Source organism: Amblyraja radiata, chromosome 4, assembly GCF_010909765.2.
Source record: "Amblyraja radiata isolate CabotCenter1 chromosome 4, sAmbRad1.1.pri, whole genome shotgun sequence".
NCBI classification, from domain to species: domain Eukaryota; kingdom Metazoa; phylum Chordata; class Chondrichthyes; order Rajiformes; family Rajidae; genus Amblyraja; species Amblyraja radiata.
In genome coordinates, this window is record NC_045959.1 from 28,032,083 (window position 1) to 28,052,787 (window position 20,705).

The 20,705-nt window shown below is 49.5% G+C and overlaps 1 protein-coding gene across 1 annotated transcript in view; it reads left to right on the forward strand.

The window, feature by feature from the left end:
• The window catches only part of pkhd1l1 (PKHD1 like 1), a 178,669-nt gene that overhangs the window by 68,365 nt on the left and 89,599 nt on the right, over positions 1–20,705 (forward strand). Inside the window, exons 24-32 of the mRNA XM_033020374.1 lie at positions 422–594; positions 1,706–1,853; positions 3,373–3,524; positions 5,063–5,185; positions 6,680–6,854; positions 7,861–7,980; positions 9,336–9,500; positions 15,188–15,313; positions 19,033–19,207. Coding sequence (XP_032876265.1) covers positions 422–594; positions 1,706–1,853; positions 3,373–3,524; positions 5,063–5,185; positions 6,680–6,854; positions 7,861–7,980; positions 9,336–9,500; positions 15,188–15,313; positions 19,033–19,207 — 1,357 coding nt within the window. The remainder of the gene's footprint in view (positions 1–421; positions 595–1,705; positions 1,854–3,372; positions 3,525–5,062; positions 5,186–6,679; positions 6,855–7,860; positions 7,981–9,335; positions 9,501–15,187; positions 15,314–19,032; positions 19,208–20,705) is intronic.

Consider the following 20,705-nt stretch of genomic DNA (forward strand, 5'->3'; position numbering starts at 1 on the left):
CTTTGGCCCACCGGGTCCATGCCGACCAGCGATCCTGGCACATTAACACTATCTTACACCCACCAGGGAAAATTATTATTTATTTTTTACATTTACTAAGCCAATTAACCTACAAGCCTGCACTTCTTTAGAGTGTGGGAGGAAACCGAAGATCTTGGAGAAAACCCATGCAGGTCACGGGGAGAACGTACAAACTCTGTACAGACAGCGTTCGTAGTTAGGATCGAACCCGGATCTCTGGCGCTGCATTCGCTGTAAGGCAGAAACTCTACCGCTGCGCCACGGTGACCACCCGTGAGAGGCAGTGGCTCTACTGACTGTGCCAGGATCGTGTGGTTAACCAGCATCTGCCGTTCTTGTGTCGACATTATATGGTTTTGTGGTACTGCCCTGTCCTGTGAGTGTAATTTTTAACCCACAGGTCCTCCAGTGAGATCTCTCCCACCATTGATTGCCAGAGGGATTCTTATTAAGCAGTTCATCGTAACACGAAATGAAGCCTTGAATGACAACTCAACCAATGAATATGAGATAATCATGGTTCCCTTCAACTGTAGCTTCAACATTCCTTTGCTAGAGATTGGTTTTGCTCAGGTCAGTATGACATGGACACTATCGGATCTATAAAGCACAGGTCAGGATAGTGCAGGGATACTTCCAACTTACTTCTGAGTGTAGCTTAAACAAGTCAGAAACCTTGATGGCTGCACTTCATTGACACCCACTTTACCACCCTAAACATGCACTCCCTCCACCCTGCTGCTCATTTGCTGCAGAACGCCCTTCTATGCAATGCTCCACAGTTACTCAGCTACCCTACTCTGCACTGGAGGTAGCCCAGGCATGATCCAGAAATCTTGCAGACTCTCCACTTTTTGTATGATCTTGCCCCCCTTTGTATGATGCTGTTTTTCCCCCTGTTAATTCCTGTAATGTGGAGACACTGAACGAGCACAGGAACCCCAGTACAGCTCCAATTACTTTGGACACCACCTCCAGCCATAGCCCACCTAGGAGCTCTGAATACTTTTGGCAGAGGAAGATGAGAGTAATGGCACTGTGAGCCAGCAGCTTGGAAAATGGGATTCATTTTAACATGTGCTTGGGACAAGGTTGTGGAATGAGTCTGCCCCTCCTCTCCATGCACGGAATCTGCCATGTTTGGGGTGCTCCACACACGGAATGTTCGTTTGAGATGCTCGGCATGTGGAGTGTGTTGCTCCATGGTTAGGGGTGTTTCACACATGTCGCTCGTTGGTTTGAGATGCTATATTTAATTGGACTTCACTGGACTTTATTTTGCACTATAGTTATTCCCCTTATCGTGTATCTGTACATTGTGGATGGCTCAATTGAAATCATGTATAGTCGTGACACTTGAAGTGTCTCACTAGTTGGTCAAGGGTGTCCCACACATGGACTATGTTCCTGGTTGGTTAGGGGTGCTCCACATGTGGTTAAGGGAGGTTAGTTCCAATGTTGATCCCATTGTTTGGAACCCTTCGCTCCAAAGAAGAATACATGGGATTTTCCCCAATGTCCCACTACATCTTAGTGGGTCTCAGCAGCATCGGTGTAACTGGCCATACAGCCTGATCTTCTCTTGGGCTTTCCTGCCTGTGTTCAACAGTAGACCAGAAGAAGCCCCATGGAAGACTAGGATTCCCCATCAGGAAGTCTGACGCCTGCCATGAATATTTTTCAGCTTGAATCCAACGTCACAAAGAATGAGGCCACCTTCCAGGGCATCACTTGGCCCAAGGGGTCCTTGATAAGAGTGCGGAGAACACAGGCAGCATCTCCCCCCATCACCGGCACTCTGGACATCGAAACCTTCGGCCGACAGTTGAAAGGTGAGTATTGAGAGGTGGGGATTTTTGGAGATCAGCTCTCAATGTGCTTGCCTGCTGGAAGTGCCACTCTGTATGAAGTCCCATGCCACGGGAAGGTTTAAGTTCTGTAGGATATCTGACATATTCAGTGCTCTAGTCCACTAGGAGATTTGTCCTGTCACACCCAGCCTGAGAGATATGTGGACTGAGCCTGATCTCATTTATCAGTTTTCAAAGGGACAGCAAACAAGATCTATCTGCCTTATTCCCATTTATACCCCAGAGAGATTGACCAGGTTAACTTTCTGTCTCGGTAATGCCTCACCTGTTTGGATTTGGGGTTTGTACCCTCGCTCTGCTCCTTCACCTCCTGCACATTGTGGGTTCAGGTCCTACTCCTGAAGCCTGTGGCTGGAGCCCAGGCAGGTAGTATTCTAGTCAGTGCTTGCAGGGTGGTCCGACCACATCCTGTTGGAGCAAACACAGTCAGCACTGATTCCAGCACAGTACTGAGATTGTCCCAAAATCCTCTGCAGTCTTTCATCATACAAGAGGAAATTGATAGGGTTACTTTTACATCTACAATAGACAATAGTGGGCCATTCGGCCCTTCGAGCCAGCACCGCCATTCAATGTGATCATGCCTGATCATCGCCAATCAGTACCTCGTTACTGCCTTCTCCCCATATCCCCTGACCGCTATTTTTAAGAACCTTATCTAGCTCTCTCTTGAAAGCATCCAGAGAACCTGCCTCCACCGCCCTCTGAGGCAGAGAATTCCACAGACTAACAACTCTCTGGGTAAAAAAGTTTTCAGGATTTGTGAAAATTCTCCCCAGGGGGCCATGCGCCACCCTGACCTAGCAGAATTATAGCAGGAATCAGAGGGAATCCTGCGAGAAACTAGGCACTCTGACTCTGCGGGTGGGAAGACGAGTAGATGAGAGAACCCAGTGTCAGTTATCAGTGCGGGAATTGTAGGTTGGCCACTGAAAACCACAAGGGCGTTAAGGGAGGTCGATATAGATTTCCTGGAGGTGGTAAGCGTAGGGCACAGAGTGAGGGGCACTGGCAGAAGGACCGGATGTGAAGAGAACACAACTAATTCCAGCCCCTATAGGTGGTCAGATCTGGTCAGTGCTTCCTGCAGTCAGTTGCTGTGATTGGGTCTGAGGTGCCTGAAATTGAGAGAGGTCACTGGAAGTCGGTCATTGGGTCACTGGGAGCTAGTCACGGGGTCATTGGTTGTTGATCATTGGGTCACTGAGACCTGGTTATGGGAATCCGTTCACTAGGGACAGGTCACTAGTAACTGGGTCACTAGGAACTGTGTCAATGGGATTCAGTCACTGGGGACACCAGTCACTGGGAGCTGATCACAGGGTGTGATCATTGGGAGCTGGAGAGATACTGGACAAGCAAATGGTGGGCATTGGGGGGGGGGGGGGAAGAGGGAGGAGGAGAGGGGATGAGAGATCATGCACTGATCCACACTCCAGGCGCTCTGCCCCATTTTGATCGTTGTTTTTTTGTTTTGAAGGATTGCCAGTCAGTGCCTCAGACTTGGAAATGCAGTACACTTTACAAAGCATTCCTGAGATCGGGAGCGTGTCCGTGCAGAGGAGGGGCAGCTGCTCAGGTTGCTACTGGAATGTGAAGTGGTTGAAGGCTGGAAAACAGCCCATACTACAGGTGAGAGGCTGACCCCAAAAAAAACGTATTTGTCCGATCTCTGGACAGACCAGGCTGGGACCAGGTGATAGATCAGGTTCAAGGGACCAAGTGGGACTTTGCTCCTCCTAACTATATGCCTGTTGTATACATCAACCTCAACACTATTCAATGTTACTGTTGTAATGATCAGACGCATTGGATGAGATGGAGGAATGAGTGGGGGTAGATGGCTGGGCTATGATCATCAGTGTCTCATTCCGCCCCTTGCTTATTATCAGTGAGTCCATTGAAATCATCTTGTATATACATACCACCTGCAGGGGTAGGCAATGACTGCTCAGATGAATCATTTCCTCCAAATTAGCTTGCATGGTGGCCACTCCTTCTTTATCACTAGGTGTAAGTCCTGGAACTCCCTCTCCTCTCTACTGTGGGATTACCTTCATCAGAAAGGCTGCATTGGTTCAAGAAGTCGGCTCTCATCTTCGCAAGGGCATTATAACTACATTTAAAAGACATTTGGACAATCACATGGATAAGAAAGATTTAGAGGGACATGGGACAAATGCAGGCAGGTGGGACTAGTGCAGATGGGGCATCTTGGTCAGCAAGTTTGGTCGAAGAGCCCGTTTCTGTGCTGTATAACTATATGAGACTATTGTATAGGACCAGAAAAGTGAATGGTAGGATCCTAGAGAGTGCTGGAAAACAGAGATATCTAGGAATAAAGGTACATAGTTCCCTGAAAATGGCATCAAGGTGGATATGGTGATGGAGAAGGCTTTTGACATGTTGACCTTCATCAGTAAGGAATTGAGTAAAGAAGTTGAAATGTTATGTTACAGTTGTGCAAGACATTGGTGAGGCTGCACATGGAGCATTGCGTTTAGTTTTGATCACCCTGCTGTTGGAAAGATGACATTAAGATTGAAAGAGTGCGGAAAAGATTTATGTCAATGTTGCCAGTCGCGAAGGCCTGAACTATAAGGAGAGTTTGGATTTTATTCCATGGAACGCTGTAGGCTGAGGGGTGATCTTATACAGGTGCATAAAATCATGAGACAAATAGTTAGGGTGAAAGCACAGACATTTTACCAGCATAGGGAAATCAAAAACTATAGGGCATAGGTTTATGATGAGAGGGGAGAGATGTTATAGGTATTTGAGGGGCAGCTTTTTCACATCGGGGTAGTGGGTAGATGGAATGAGTTCCCACAGGAAATAGTTGAGGTAGGTATAATAAGAACATTTAAAAAACATTTAGACAGGTACATGGATAAGAAAGGTTCAGAGTAACATGGGCCAACTGTAGGTAAATGTTTCAAGCTTAGATGTGGCATCTGGATTGGCATGGGTCAAATGATCTGTTTCTGTGCTGTGTGATGTTATGACTCTATTAAAGATGGGCAATAAAATGCTGCCTTTGCCAAGCTGCCTGGATCCTCTTTATAGGAATAAATGGAGCTTCAGCCATGTTTTCCTGGTGAAATTTGTTCTGATTAAATGACCAAAATTAGATTGTGGCATTAAATGTCTGTTGATCCTGTGTTGAACAGGTTAATGGTTCAAATGTTCAAGGAGTCAATGCGCAAGTTACTGTTTACCAGAAGAAGTCTGGAGGGCTGTTCAGGCAGCGGCTGATTGGAGACCTGTTCCGTACCCCGCACTCCCTGCCTCAGGTATGTACAGTAGACTCTTCACACCCTCCTGCTGTGAAATGGCTGGTTGAATCCACACTCCAACCCCCACAAGCCTGTTCCGCAGTTAATTAGACCAAGGCTAATCCATACTGGAACCCCATTTATACTACACCTGTATTCTGACTTGATTTGGAAACCCACCCTAGCCCAATCCAATTTACTCATTCTTATCCCACATTCCCCAGAATCCCAAATCAGCAACAATCTACTGGTTTTGATCATGAAATGTTTACTTAAACCCAGAGATTTCCCAGATGGGAGCCATTCCCAGTGAGAAGATTTCCTTCCTAAGCTGTGCAGTTTGACAAATTTCTGGTCCTTCTCCACATCCCCTCGTCCTCCCTCCCTGCCCCCCACCCCTTCCCCACCACCACTGCACCCCAACCTCACCAGCAATCAAATCCCTTCATCCTTTTGCAAGTTAGGCCTCCACCCACCTATGCATATATCACATCTGGAGGGATTGTGAGCAGATTGTTTTCCTTCCCTTTGCTGCTTCTGTTTCCCAACAAGTGCAGGAAACGTGGGTTATATCACCAATGACTAGACCAGTACACCCTGAGAGAGAGAAGAATATGCAGACTAAAAATGATCTTGGGTCGGGGGCAAAGATCATCGAGTTGATGGGTGTACACAATCTGTTGTCTCAAACATCAACCAGAAATAGTGGAAACACTCATATGTCAGACAGGCATCTGAGGAGGGAGAAATAACATTTATTATTTAAATGTGATGAGGCTTTCTCATTACATAGAAAGAAAAAGAGGAGAGCACCTAGACAATTAAACTCTACAGACGTTACCTGAACCACTATATTTCCAGTTTTCTCCATTCTGTTCCCCAGATTGCCTCATCACAGAGTTTAGCTTTGGTATTACATATCTAATCAATCTGGTCGACAGCAGTTTTAACTCTTGAACAGGCACCCCCAGCCCATGCTGTCAGGGTCTGTGTTAGATTAACACGTCAGTAGCAGAGACTCTGCTGGAAAATTCATCAGTTTCAGCTGGCTCTGTTTCTTGGTTCCCTCAACCTCATCTGGGACCAATCCACCTTCCGCTCTCGATATCAGTCTCATGAAGAATACTTTGCATTTCCTTATGACCTCGATTTGGCCAACACTATTTGTCTCATGCCAAATGGATTCCCCAATTAATTTTCCCTATTAACTGTTCTCTTGCCATTCCTATCAATTCCCCCAGATTTTACCACCCACTGGGACACCAGGGACAATTTACATTAGCCATTTAACCTTCCACTGTACCTTTGGGAGGAAACTGGGGAAATGCACAAGTAGAAGGTGCAAACACCATCCAGACAGCACTGGAGGTTGGGATGGAACCCATGTCACCAGAGCTGCAAGGCAGTGACTCCCAAAAGCCGCGGTGCGGAACTGCGGTTAGCGTTGCTGCCTGGCAATGGCAGCCAAGTATTACAGCCCCCCATTAATGCTGGTGCTCGTGGGGTTTACAGTGTGAATACAACCTGCAGCACGGTGATGATCAGAACCACTCCGCTGTCATGACATTTCCTACCCAACAGGTGCATGTTTCCATCAACGGCATTCCCAGCAACTGCTCCGGAAACTGTGGATATATGTGGAATTCTGCGAAAACCCCAGTCATTACAGGCTTCAGCCCAAGCAGAGGTATGTGCTCAAACCAGGGGGGAATGTTTCCGCTCAGGGGGGTACGTTGCACAAGAGGCCAACATTTCTGGGCTTCCTCATTTCAGACGGAGGTGAGGGGACATTTCTTCTCTCAACAGTTTGTGAATGTTCATTTTCTCTATCGACAGAGCTGTGGAGGCAGAGCCAGTAAATATACTGAATTCAGTGTTTGACAGAGTACAGTAGAGGGGTATAGGGAGAGGTGTTGAGGCAAGACTGGGATTGAATGGTGGAGAAGACTCGAAGGGCCGGGTGGCCTCCACCTCCTCTGTTTCCTCTCATGTTCTAACTCCACGGTCACCTCCTTCCACCTGCCTTCAGCAAATGCTGGGCACGTCCCTCAGGCTGCAGCCTGTATCTCCTTCACATGTTATGTCCAACCGAGCAGCTGAATCCACCATCTTAAATCCAGACCAGCACAAGAGTGCCCTTCCCACAGTGTAACACCCAGTCGTGGCCATACTGTACCACCCAACCCATAGCAAGGCATGTTGACCGTGTCCAATGTGTAATGTCCAGCCCAGAGAAGGCCTTAGTGACCATGCCCATTGTGTAATATCCAGGCCAGCACAGTGTGCCCACATCCACTGTGTAATGTCCAGACCAGCATAGTATGCCCATGTCCACTGCCCATGCCCAGGGCAGTCTATAGTAACTATGCATGCTGTGTAATGTCCAGCCCAGAGCAGGTTTAGTGACCGTTTCCACTGTATAATGTACAGACCAGCACAAAGTGACCACGTCCACTATGTTAAGTCTAGTCCAGGGTGGAGTAAATGTGTCCTCTATATAACGTCCAACCCAGGGCAGTGACTATGATCATACCCACCACCTTACATCCAGCCCAGAACAGGGTGACTGTGACCTTCCCCACAGTAGAACGTCAAGCCCAAAGCACAGTGCCAATTCACACCCTGTAATGTCCAGCCCAGAGCAGGCCACAGTGACTGTGACCAACGTCTAACTCTACCCTTTGCCCCTGCAGGTTCGGCTCTTTCAGGCACGGTCCTGACCATCTCGGGCTACCGGTTCGCCAACAGTTCAAAGACAGACACTACCTGGGTTGTGATTGGAGAAGCCAATTGTCCGATCACGAGAGTAACTGGTGAGCTGATGCTGAAAACCAAAGGTGTCTTTGGGGTGCGTGGGGGCGAATCACTGGACTACTGGCTTGCCACGCAGAGCTGAGGGCTCCTTCCTATGCATCAGGAGCAGCCATTCGACAGTACAGTCTCCAGCAGCTGAGAAAGGAACTGCAGAAGGGTCCCGACCGGAAACATCATCTGTTCATTTTGTCCACAGATGCTTCCTGTCCCGCTGAGCTCCTTCAGCACTTAGTGTTTTACTCTCAGTTTCTTCAGAAGCAAGGGCGGAGGTCATAGCTCCAACACTGGGTGTCGTTTCTGCTCCCTCATGCTATTCATATGCTTCACTTAACTCCAAATATTTCCACAGTTCTCCTTAGAGGATGTGATGGTCCCTGCCATTCCCTGAGGCAGACCATTCCATTCCCAAACACCCCGTGAGTAACAACATTGCTCCCACTGCCCCTCCTTATAAACTGAGGAGCACAGAAGTGAGGGAGTGGTTTACTGTTTTTTTTTAAATTCCTTAATATAGAGCTTTTATTGCATAATCACTTACAAAATACTGCACAGATCAAAACTGTGACAGGACTTCTGCAGGGATCTGGGATGATTTTTGCTTGTGATATATACACATGATTTGGACATAAACGTAGATAGGTTGATCAGTAAATTTGCAGATGACACCAAGATGGCTGGGATCACGGGCTGTGGGGAAGGCTGTCAAAGTATACAGCGGGATATTGACAAAAATGCGCAGAGCGATAGCAGATTGAGTTTAATCCAAGCAAATGTGATGTGCTATACATTAGGAGGTTGTACATAATGGGAAATTATGCAATCAAAGGCAAGATCCTTAACGAGGGCTTTTAACCGAGCAAAGCATTCCACTGTGACTGAACGAATATAACCAGACATAACATGACTCCAAAGCGCACTGGAGATCTTAACAGCGATATGGCTTGTTTTTAGAAAACAAAGTCCTGCATTTTCTCGAAATCTGAAATTAAAACAGAAAATGTTGGAAGTGCTAGTAGATTTCTGGAGAGACTCAGAATTAGTGTTTCAGGTTAATAATTGTTCAACAGAACTGGAATAATTCAGAGATTAATATATTTATAATTTGGACAAGGAGGGGTTGGTTGAGAACACAAGGGAAGGTCAATGATAGCCCAGAGGGCAGGATAGAGCACAAGATAATAGTACAAGGGGAAAGGGAGCAGTAGTGGGGACAAATAGAGGAGCCCAGAATGAAGCAGGTCAAATACTGAAGTACTTTATTTCACTCGGGAGAGTTATGTTACAAGCAGCATAATACTTTTATTGGTGATTGATTGATTTTAATGATGTAATTTTGCTTTCATTTTATCATTAGATACTGAAATTACTTGTCTGGTTGGCCCAGGCTTCACCACAGTGACCCCACTCACAGTCCACATCGCCGAGCTTGGCTTTGCAAAACACTCAGGCAACAGGATGTTTACTTTCACCTATGAGCTGGAGGTTACCGGCATTTTTCCTTCTGAGGGCAGTACGGAAGGTAACGATTACAAAATAGGTGGATAGCGATTTAATTAATCGTTAAAGTAATAAACTGCTCCATTCAATAATATTTAAAACCTCAGCACAAGCAGTGGACAGATACTTAAAAGAACCAAAGACCATGGATGTCAAGTTTAAAGTTTTCATTGAACTACATTTTGTGCGGATTTCAGCTCTATTCAATAGATTAATTGAAAGGACAAACAGTCTCTGGCACTAGTGTAAAACTAGACTAAGTGTAGACCCGTTGGGTCTGCTCTCCCAACGCAATATTCCACCACTCACCCGTTCCCCCAATGCAACCCATTCCCACAACGCAATATTCAACCACTCACGCATAGCCCCAACTGCGCAGGCGCAGCTCATTGCCCCTAATCCCCCAGCACTCCCTCTTCTTTCCCATCTCCTCCTCCCCTCCCCATCACTCCCTCCCTCTCCTTTCCCCTACCCTCAGACATTCCCTCCATAACCTCTCCCCTCCCTACCCCCCCCCACGAGGCCCCACCACCGCCACGAGGCTCCACCACCGCCGCGAGGCCCCACCACCACCGTGAGGCCCCACCACCACCGCCGCGAGGCTCCACCACCGCCGCGAGGCTCCACCACCGCCACGAGGCCCCACCGCCACCGCGAGGCCCCACCGCCGCGAGGCCCCACCGCCGCGAGGCCCCACCGCCACCGCGAGGCCCCACCGCCACCGCGAGGCCCCACCACCACCGTGAGGCCCCACCACCGCTGCGAGGCCCCACCACCACCGTGAGGCCCCACCACCGCTGCGAGGCCCCACCGCCGCTGCGAGGCCCCACCACCACCGTGAGGCCCCACCGCCACCGCGAGGCCCCACCACCACCGTGAGGCCCCACCACCGCTGCGAGGCCCCACCGCCGCTGCGAGGCCCCACCACCGCCGCGAGGCCCCACCGCCGCGAGGCCCCACCACCACCGCTGCGAGGCCCCACCGCCGCCGCGAGGCCCCACCACCACCGCTGCGAGGCCCCACCGCCGCGAGGCCCCACCGCCACCGCGAGGCCCCACCGCCACCGCGAGGCCCCACCACCACCGCGAGGCCCCACCACCACCGTGAGGCCCCACCACCGCTGCGAGGCCCCACCGCCACCTCCACCCCCCCAGACCCACCACCACCGTGAGGCCCCAGGCGAAAGCGAGGCCCCACCACCACCGAGAGGCCCAACCACCGTGAGGCCCCAGCTGCGAGGCCACCACCGTGAGGCCCCACCGCCGCTGCGAGGCCCACCACCACCGTGAGGCCCCGACCCGACCCACCGCCGCGAGGCCCCACCGCCGCTGCGAGGCCCCACCACCACCGCTGCTAGGCCCCACCGCCGCCGCGAGGCCCCACCACCACCGCTGCGAGGGCCCCACCACCGCTGCGAGTCCCACCACCGCTGCGAGGCCCCACCGCCGCCGCGAGCCCCACCGCCGCCCGCGAGGCCCCACCACCACCACCGCTGCGAGGCCCCACCACCGCTGCGAGGCCCCACCACCGCTGCGAGGCCCCACCGCCGCCGCGAGGCCCCACCACCGCTGCGAGGCCCCACCGCCGCCGCGAGGCCCCACCGCCGCCGCGAGGCCCCACCGCCGCTGCGAGGCCCCACCGCCGCCGCGAGGCCCCACCGCCGCCGCGAGGCCCCACCACCGCTGCGAGGCCCCACCGTCACCGCGAGGCCCCACCGTCACCGCGAGGCCCCACCACCGCCGCCTCTCCATTGTCGCGCGGCCCCACCGTCGCCGCAGCCCCATCGTCGCGAGGCCTCAACGCCGCGGTCTCGATGCCTCCTGGATCGACGCATAGAACCCCAGCCTGGGCCTCGCGGGTAGAAGCCCATGTCGGTCGAAGCGGCCGACGGCGCCCGTGACTGGACACCACAGAGGCCGTAAAGTGAGCTCAGCCGCTTGCCCTCTCGACACCACGGAGGTGCCCGCAGAAGCAGCTCCAGCCTGCGGAGCGTTAGTGATGCTCACTCCGCTCCTGCAGCTTTAGATTCTCCTCGCCAGGCAGGCGCCACCCGTGACTGACAGCGGACTCTGCCAATCAAATGATGCAGGAAGGGGCGTCGCCGTCCAGGCAACTGACAGGAGGGGAGACCGTTCTGCGTGGCGGTGACTGCCAGGAGAGCAGACCAATCTGCACATGCACGGTTTTTAAGATTTTTAAACCTTTTAAAATATGCCATCGATCGGAACTAAACTTGTTGCCCTTGTAGCACAGGAGAATGGTAAGTAAGGTGATGAAAAATCGTAGCACTATTGCGTACCCTTATTTTCACAAATAGAAAAATCGCAAAACCGGAAGAGCACAAGATACGAGTTTTAGTTATGTATAGAAAGATAGAAGATAGATAGATATCAAGCTTTTCATTTCAACCCTTTGGCATGCAGAATTCTAAGGTAACAAGGACACCTATGCTGCTCTCAGTTGGGTATCAAGCAAGACGTAGTTTGAGCAGCATTTAACCAGCAGACCATGTGGAGGATTGAACTGATTCTGATTCAATACGTTTATTGGATGCAATGAAATTCCTTGTTCACATGTGCTCACATAGTATAAAGTGTACATACTAATGGTGAATATAACAATAAATACAACAATGAATGCAAAACAACATAATGGTGAAAATAATTTAATGCAATTTATAGCAGTAAAAATACTAAAATGCAATAACAGAATAATCAAATGAGGTAGAGTTAAGAATCAGTGTACGTGGAGCCATGGTTTGCTTAAGTTTAAGCATCTGCAGTCTCTTATGCTTCTGTTGTGAATGAGGTTATCAGTTCAGGAATTTGATCACTATGGGGAATAATCTATTCTTAAGTCTGTTCTTAAGTAGTGACTAGCCTGTGATGGACTGGGTGTTCAAGAAGGAACTGCAGATGCTGGAAGATCGAAGGTACACAAAAATGCTGGAGAAACTCAGCGGGTGCAGCAGCATCTATGGAGCGAAGGAAATAGGAGACGTTTCGGGCCGAAACGTCTCCTATTTCCTTCGCTCCATAGATGCTGCTGCACCCGCTGAGTTTCTCCAGCATTTTTGTGTACCTGTGATGGACTGGGTTGTCTTCACCTCACTCTGCAGGCTCAGCCAGTCAAGAGCACAGTAGTTGTCATACGGGTTGAGATGCAGCCTGTATGGAATACTTTCTCTAGTGTATCGTAGAAGTTGGAGATAATCCTTCAGGACATGCCGATTCATTTCAAATGCAGAAGAAATTAAGTACACTGATGTGCATTTTTGATTACTGCATCAGTGCAAACAGTGGTAATCCTTGAAATTATTCTTCTGCAGGAATAATTTCAGAGACTTCAGTGCTTATGATACTGAACCTGCCTCACTCAGCTAGCGTCTGCCTATCTATAGACCTACTGTGCAGTAAATGTGTTTTAAATGGATTGCTTTTTGCATTGAGAATTTGGGTGTTCAGGGCACTGTTGCAGGTGACAGTCATTGAGGAGGAGTGTAACAGACTGCAAGAGGATATGGTCAGGTTGCTGGGAGTAGGGATGATAGGTGGACCCATGGCGAGGAAGCTTAATGTAGAACTTGTGGTGTTATCCTTTGGTACAAGAATGAGGAGAGGTGATAATGAACTGAAGGGCCCAAAAGTGGTGCAAAATCAGAGAGAACGATCAGGCCCGTCTGTGAATCCCAGTTGTCTGGACCCAGTCTGGACCATCAGATGTTGCCAAAGTTTCCTCCAATTTGAGTTGGATGCTTAGCTTGGAAACATTGGTCACCCAGAACTATTGTGAGTCCTGACTGTGGAGAATTAATGACAATGTGCTTGGAATTGGTTCTCGAGCTTTGACAATAGCAGATATGCCTGTACCTTGTCTGGCATCTCTGTGACTGCAGACAGCCTGTGCTGTCTGGCCTGAACATGAGTCCAGATGTCAGCGCTGCAGTTAGCTGCCATGAAATGCAAGCCACTTACCCGAGGGCAACAGGGGATTGGCAGTAACTGCTATCTTTGCTAATAGTACCCAGACCCTACAAAATGCAAATGGTTTTAAAAGTAGACAAAAATGCTGGAGAAACTCAGCGGGTGAGGCAGCATCTATGGAGCGAAGGAATAGGTGACCTTTCGGGTCGAGACCCTTCTTCAGACTGATGTGGGGATGGGTGGAGCGGGAAGAAGAAACAAGACAGTAGACTGTGGGAGAGTTGGGAAGGGGAGGGGAAGGAGAGAGAAAGCAAGGACTACTTGAAATTGGAGAAGTCAATGTTCATACTGCTGGGGTGTAAACTACCCAAGCAAAATATGAGGTGCTGCTCCTCCAATTTACGGTGGGACTCACTCTGGCCATGGAGGAGGCCCAGGACAGAAAGGTTGGATTTGGAATGCGAGGGGGAGTTGAAGTGCTGAGCCACCGGGAGATCAGGTTGGTTAATGCAAACTAAGCGAAGGTGTTGGGCGAAGCGATCGCCAAGCCTGTGCTTGGTCTCACCAATGTAGAGCAGTTGACACCTAGAACAGCGAATGCACTAGATGAGGAGGTGCAAGTGAACCTCTGCCTCACCTGGAAAGACTGCTTGGGTCCTTGGATGGAGTCAAGGGGGGAGGTAAATCGACAGGTGTAGCATTTCCTGCGGTTGCAAGAGAAAGTACCAGGAGAGGGGGTGGATTGGGTGGGGAGGGACGAATTGACCAGGGAGTTATGGAGTGAGCGGTCTCTGCGGAAAGCTAAAAGGGGAGGAGATGGGAAGATGTGGCCAGTGGTGGGATCCCGTTTGGGGTGGCGAAAATGTCAAAGGATTATCTGTTGTATGTGACGGCTGGTAGGGTGGAAGGTGAGGACAAGGGGGGACTCTGTCCTTGTTACGAGTGGGGGGGTGGGAAGTGGGAGTGGAGCTACGGGATATAGAGGAGACCCTGGTCAGAGCCTCATCTATAGTCGAAGAGGGGAAGCCCCATTCCCTAAAGAATGAGGACATCTCCGATGCCCTGGTTTGGAACACCTCATCCTGGGTGCAGGTGCGGCATAGATGGAGGAATTGGGAGTAGGGGAGAGAGGGCTTACAGGAAGCAGGGTGGGAAGAAAGGTAGTCCAGATAGCCATGGGAGTCAGTGGGTTTGTAGTAGATGTCGGTCAGTAGTCTGTTACCTGCGATGAAGATAGTGAGGTCTAGAAACGGTAGGGAGATGTCGGAAATGGTCCAAGTGAATTTGCGTTTCTTAAACAAATTATTTTAAAATAGCTTTTTACCCACTATGGCTAAAGATTACAAAGACGTGCACATTATAGTGCCTTTGCTGGTCTCCTGGGCTCCAGTGAATCACTGCAGGCAGCAGTACAATATAAGAGGCTCACTGGATGGAGAAAAATAGGATTCTGGTGCTTTGAAATGGGCAGCCTGTTCTATGAAGTACATCTGGGGTTGGAGCCAGATCTTGCAGACTGGTGCCAGAGAAGATATTTTCTCCCAGAGGCAATGGACACCTGAACAGGATTGAGCAGGTGGTGAGGACTGGGGTCGGTGCAATTTAAGACTAGATGTTAGGGCTGGTGAACTGCCATCGGGTGTGGAGATGAGAACAGGTGGGAGAGTTGGGTAAATGGTAGAATAGCTGGATAGTCAGTGAGAGGCAAGACTGGAAATTGAAGCCCACTTGGCATCACATCCACTGTCCTTACATTCAGAGCACTGTTTCTGCTCTTCTGTTTCAGGTGGAACCATCCTGACAATATCCGGCTCCAGCTTCACTCCCGACACTGCAGTGCTGATTGGAGAGAAAAACTGCACACTCCTTACACAATTCCTGTTCGAGATAACCTGCAGAACTCCACCTGTGAGTGGGTGGTCATCCTTGTAGTGAGGGGCTGCTGCAAGCCAGGGACGGAGGCTGGGTGGGGTGAAGGGGTTGGTGTTGGCGGGTCTATTTTGGGTTGAAGGGAGAGTGGGTCAATGGGATGGGAAGGAGAGGTGCTTGGGTTGGAGAGGGTGTGTTGGGGTGGAGAGGGTGGTGCCAGCATGGATTGGTGGAGGGGTGTTTGGGCAGTGTGGGTATGGTAGCAGAGGTGTTTTGAGGGGATGGGGTGGAGAGGGTGTGTTGGGTGGAGAAAGTGTGCATTGGTGGAGTGGTTGTTGGGGTGGAATGGGGTTGTTGAGGTGGAGGGGTGAGTGGGTGATGTGTGGTTGAAGGGCGCTTGGGTGGAGGTGTGTGTGTGTGGTGGAAAGAGTGTGTTGGAATGAAGGGGTGAGTGGGGTGGAGGGGTGTATCGGGTTCTAGGGCAGTGTAAGGTGTAGAACGGATAGAGTGGGTGCATTGAGGTGGAGGGAGTGCGTTGAGATGTGGAGTGGATTGGAGGTGTGGGTTCTGGGGTTGGTGTGTGGGATGGAGGTGGGCATGTGGAGTGGAGGCAGTATGTGGAGTGGAGGAGTTGGGGTGGAAGAAATGTGGGGCGGAGAAAGGTGGTGGGTGTAGGTGTGAATGGGCAGAAGAGGTCAATGCATGTAGTGTAGATGACGTGGGGTTGCGTGTGGAGCGGAGAGGGTGGGATAAAGGAGATGGGGTCGAGGGGATGGGGTGGAGGGATTTATTGTTTCTGACCTGTGCGAGCCTGTCTCTCTTCCCCCTCACCCTCCACCCCCTCTCCCTGTCCTTTTACAGACTAATGAGTGTTAGGCTAGTGTGTTGTTCATCCAGGGCCAAACAGTCACTTTCACTGGACAGCTTCCCGCCTCCTCCTTCACACTAGTACAGCAAGCTCACAATCCCACTGGGAGCATAGTTTGGAACTATGAATACGAAATTCCCAGCATTTTGTAATCCTCACACCTAACTGAGTGTGAATATCTAATCCACAAGTTTAGACTATGTCCTGCTGCTATACAGTCTGGAACAGCGCAGAGATAGATGTGCTGCATTATGTCACCAAAGACCCGTGTTCAATCCTGACTAGGAGTGCTGTCCATACGGAGTTTGTTTGTTCTCCCCGCTTGGGTTTTCCCGGGGTAATTCGGTTTCCTCCCACACTACAAAGACGTACAGGCTTGTAGATTATTAGGCTTGGGTAAAGATTGTAAATTGTCCCTCATGTGCACGATAGTGTTTGTATAAGGGGTTTTGGTCAGTGCAGATTTGTAGGGTCGATGGGCCTGTTTACCGCAATGTATCTCTAACTAAAGATAAACTAAACTACAGTGTGTGTGTGTAGTTTAAATAAATCTGTATAAAATAATTTAGATTTTAGCAATGAAATTAACCCATTTGTTACAGGGAGCGTGTGACGATGTTTAGGCTTTGACGTGCACTTGATGTACTGTGTGGGACCTGAGGGGTTACCTCTGAACATAGACCCCCACCATCACAGAACGATTCTCTGTAACAACCATTTCCTGTATCCATCCATCAGCCCTGTCACAAAGTGCCCTAAAATATAATAATGATGTCAAGGCATCATAAATGTTGGTTGAAATGGGAGCTGCAAGGGGAATTCATTCAGTTGGATGTCGTAACTTCACCCGAACACGTAATCCATGAAATATATAGCGTGCTTGAAACAGATATAAATATTTATTAGAGTGAATTGCAGGTTCTGCTAGAGCTCCACTAACCTTGTGTAAGATGCATAACAATAATTACCAGGTAGGCTGTCTGATGCAGGCTGTGCTGGTTATGAATTCGATGCCTGCACACATTCTGGTTTACTGGGATCACGTTTACTGGTAGGAGCTGCATGTTAATTATAATGCAACATTCCTCAGAGTTATATTTTATTGGAGCTTACTTAACTTTCCATTTGGTTACATTTCAACTGCTCAGTAAAATGACTTGAAAGATCATTTAATTCCATTCCTTTCACCCTGCAGGCAACCGCTGGAGTGGCCAATATCTCTGTGTTCAGTAATGAAACACATAAGACATTGCCTTTCATTTTCACTTACAATGAAATTAAGATGCCGGTAATCTATCAAATATCACCCACTGAAAGCAATCTGCCAGGTATGTCAGTCACCGTGCAGGTTCATGGGGCTGCTTAGTGCATGGCCTTAAATATTCTAGAAACACTGGAAAGATTACAAAGGAGAGGGTATGAAAGGTAGTCAGAATCGTTTTACCATGGTAGGAATATCATAAACAAGACAGCATAGGTTTAAGATGAGGGGAAGGCATTATAGATGGGGTCTAATAGGAAATTAATTGATGCTGCTAAAAAGACATGGTGGAATCAGATACAATCACTACTTGTGGGAGACATCTGGACAGACACTTAAAGAGACAATGCACAGATGGGTACAGTCCTAATGTGGGCAAATGGGATTAACATAAATGGGCAAAAAGTTTGGCATGGAGGTAATGGGCCAAGGGGCCTGTGTCAATGGGATATAACTCCATGAGCATATGACTCTAACCTGCTCATGTTGGCTGTTAATCTCTGTCTGCTCTCCAGTGAATTTGCTTCGTCTTATGGGCCGGTCCCACTTCGGCGATTTTTCAGCGGACTGCCGGCGACTGTCAGAGTGGAACACACACACACACGCACACACACACGCACGCACGCACGCACGCACGCACGCACGCACGCACACACACACACACACACACACACACACACACACACACACACACACACACACACAGCAAAGGCGGGGGCCAGGGCAAGCGGGGGAGCGCTGTCTGAAATTCACACGGTACAAAGCCAAGGTGATACAGACACAGGAAGGTTAGCGCTAGCCGTATTAATTAAAGAAGGGGGGAGAAGGGGGGGAGAAGGAGTGGAGATAACTTTGAAGAAGCCAGACAACTTTTAATAAGCCAGAGATACACAGCTGTGAAGTTCATCGGACATTTCAGCGGTTGGTTATCATTGGTTCTGAAAACTCGTGCTTACGATTTTTTCTTCCCCAATTAAATTGACCGTTCAGCAAAGGCGATTAACTAAAACTACCTACGACTACCTCGACTACCCATAACTACATGACGACCTCACTACAACTGCACCTACAACTACAGGATTATCGATTTTCTCCATGGCAACCAATTTCTGATCGCAGAAAATGTTTCAACATGTTGAAAAATTTGCCGCGACCATACTGAGGCCACGACTAGTTCCCAGAATGCGGGAACTCCTCGCGACCATGAAGGAGATTCACCAGAGACCATCATCGAACATGTGGCGAGCGCAGAGTCTCCTGCACTCACATAAAAAGTCGCCTAAGTGGGACAGGCCCATTAGAAAGGGGAAAGAGACCAGAGGCTCTGGAGGGGCTGCTGTCTGGGATGGCTGCAGGAGGGGGCAAGAAGCAGGGTGAGACCGGGAGGGGAGAGTCCAGTCCAGGATGGCTGAAGAGGATGAGGTCATGCCAGGGGTCGGAGTGGGGGATGGGAATGGGGTCTGCTGCCTTGGAGGGTGGAGCGGATGGGTGGGGGGACGTGGCGAGAGCAGGAGGCCAGGGGAAAAGATCAACAGGCAGCATGCTCAGGTGAGTGATCTGAAATGCCCCTGCTGGATGATCACCTTTGACATCAGGTGGATCAGCTTAACTGCCATGAGATTTTCTCTTGTAGGTGGCGCTATCCTCACCATTCGCGGGTCAGACTTTGGCAGCAAGTCTGGAGAGAGCCGTGTGTTTATTGGGAAATTTGAGTGTCCGATCCAAGAATGGTGGACCAACAACATCACCTGTCAGCTGCCCAACCTCTCCCCAGGGGAGTACACCGTACGGACACAGGCTCCTACCAGGTAGATCAGATCTCAGGGTAGTCTGTACAATTTGGGGAAAAAATCAGCTGCAAATTACATCCAGCATAGCCATAGTTCCCATTATTCCCATCCCCGAGTGTGATATCTCCCCATCCCTTCTTATTCCCTTCTTCTCTCCCCCATCCTTCCTCTTCCCTGTCTCTCCTCTCTACCCTACCCCTCCTCACCACTCTTCCCCACCTTTCCCCCTTCCCCTCCTCACCCTTGCCTTCCCTGTCCGTTCCCACCCAAACCTGCCTCAGCACACTGCTTGGACCCGCCCATCCCCCCACCCCCCTCCCCACGTCTTAACTATAGAAGAGTTGAGATTGATCCCTGGGACGGCGGGACTGTCATATGATGAAAGATTGAAAAGACTAGGCATGTATTCACTGGAGTTTAGAAGGATGAGGGGGTATCTTATAGAAACATATAAAATTATAAAAGGACTGGACAAGCTAGATGCAGGAAAAATGTTCCCAATATTGGGCGAGTCCAGAACCAGGGGCCCCGGTCTTAGAATAATTGGGAGGCCATTTAAGACTGAGGAGAGAGAAAACTTTTTCACCCAGAGAGTTGTGAATTTGTGGAATTCCCTGCCACAGAGGGCAGTAGAGGCCAAATCACTGGATGGATTTAAGAGAGAGTTAGATAAAGCTCTAGGGACTAGTGGAATCAAGGGATATGGGGAGAAGGCAGGCACGGGTTATTGATTGGGGACGATCAGCCATGATCGCAATGAATGGCGGTGCTGGCTCGAAGGGCCGAATGGCCTCTTCCGCCACCTATTTTCTATTTTCTATGTTTCTAGTTAATTCACCACAGCATCTGGTATTTTATGTTTTAGGCTGTAAGATCGTGAAGAAGAATGCTTTAAAACATCTTGAGCCGGCCATTATACCTCCCATCCCATTGATATGGAACTTTTGCATTTTTCAGCTTGAAATTGTGCAATGTGGTGCATACTGCAGCGAGTTTTTAACTTACACTTGAATGCAATATTTATGCTTTAAATTGGATTAGCTATGAATAAGGGGAGGCTAAATTACATTCCTAATTACATTCCACAGTAGAGCCAGGCTCTGATCAACAGGTGCAGCACACGAATGATCTTAGTGTATTCGTGTATGGAAATCCGATTATAATCAAGCATTTACCCATGTTGACCAACCTGGGTCTCATTGCACACATGGTACTATTCCTGACCTTGACTCCAGTTGCATACCTTCTCTCATTCCTGACCCTGTCTTACACCTGGCCCCCTATTCTACCCTGATCATAGCTGCTTAGGTTCCCAGTGCTGAACACTCCCATTGTCCCAGCTTTGACTGCACACCTAGTACTATTCCAGACCTTGACTCTGGATGCACAGTTGGCCTTGCTCCTAGCCCCTCTGCACCGACAATATATCTGGCCCACACATAAAGCCCCATATCTGACCCCCTGGACTTAACCTATTACGTTCAAGTTCACAGGCACTTATCTAATGCAGTAATCT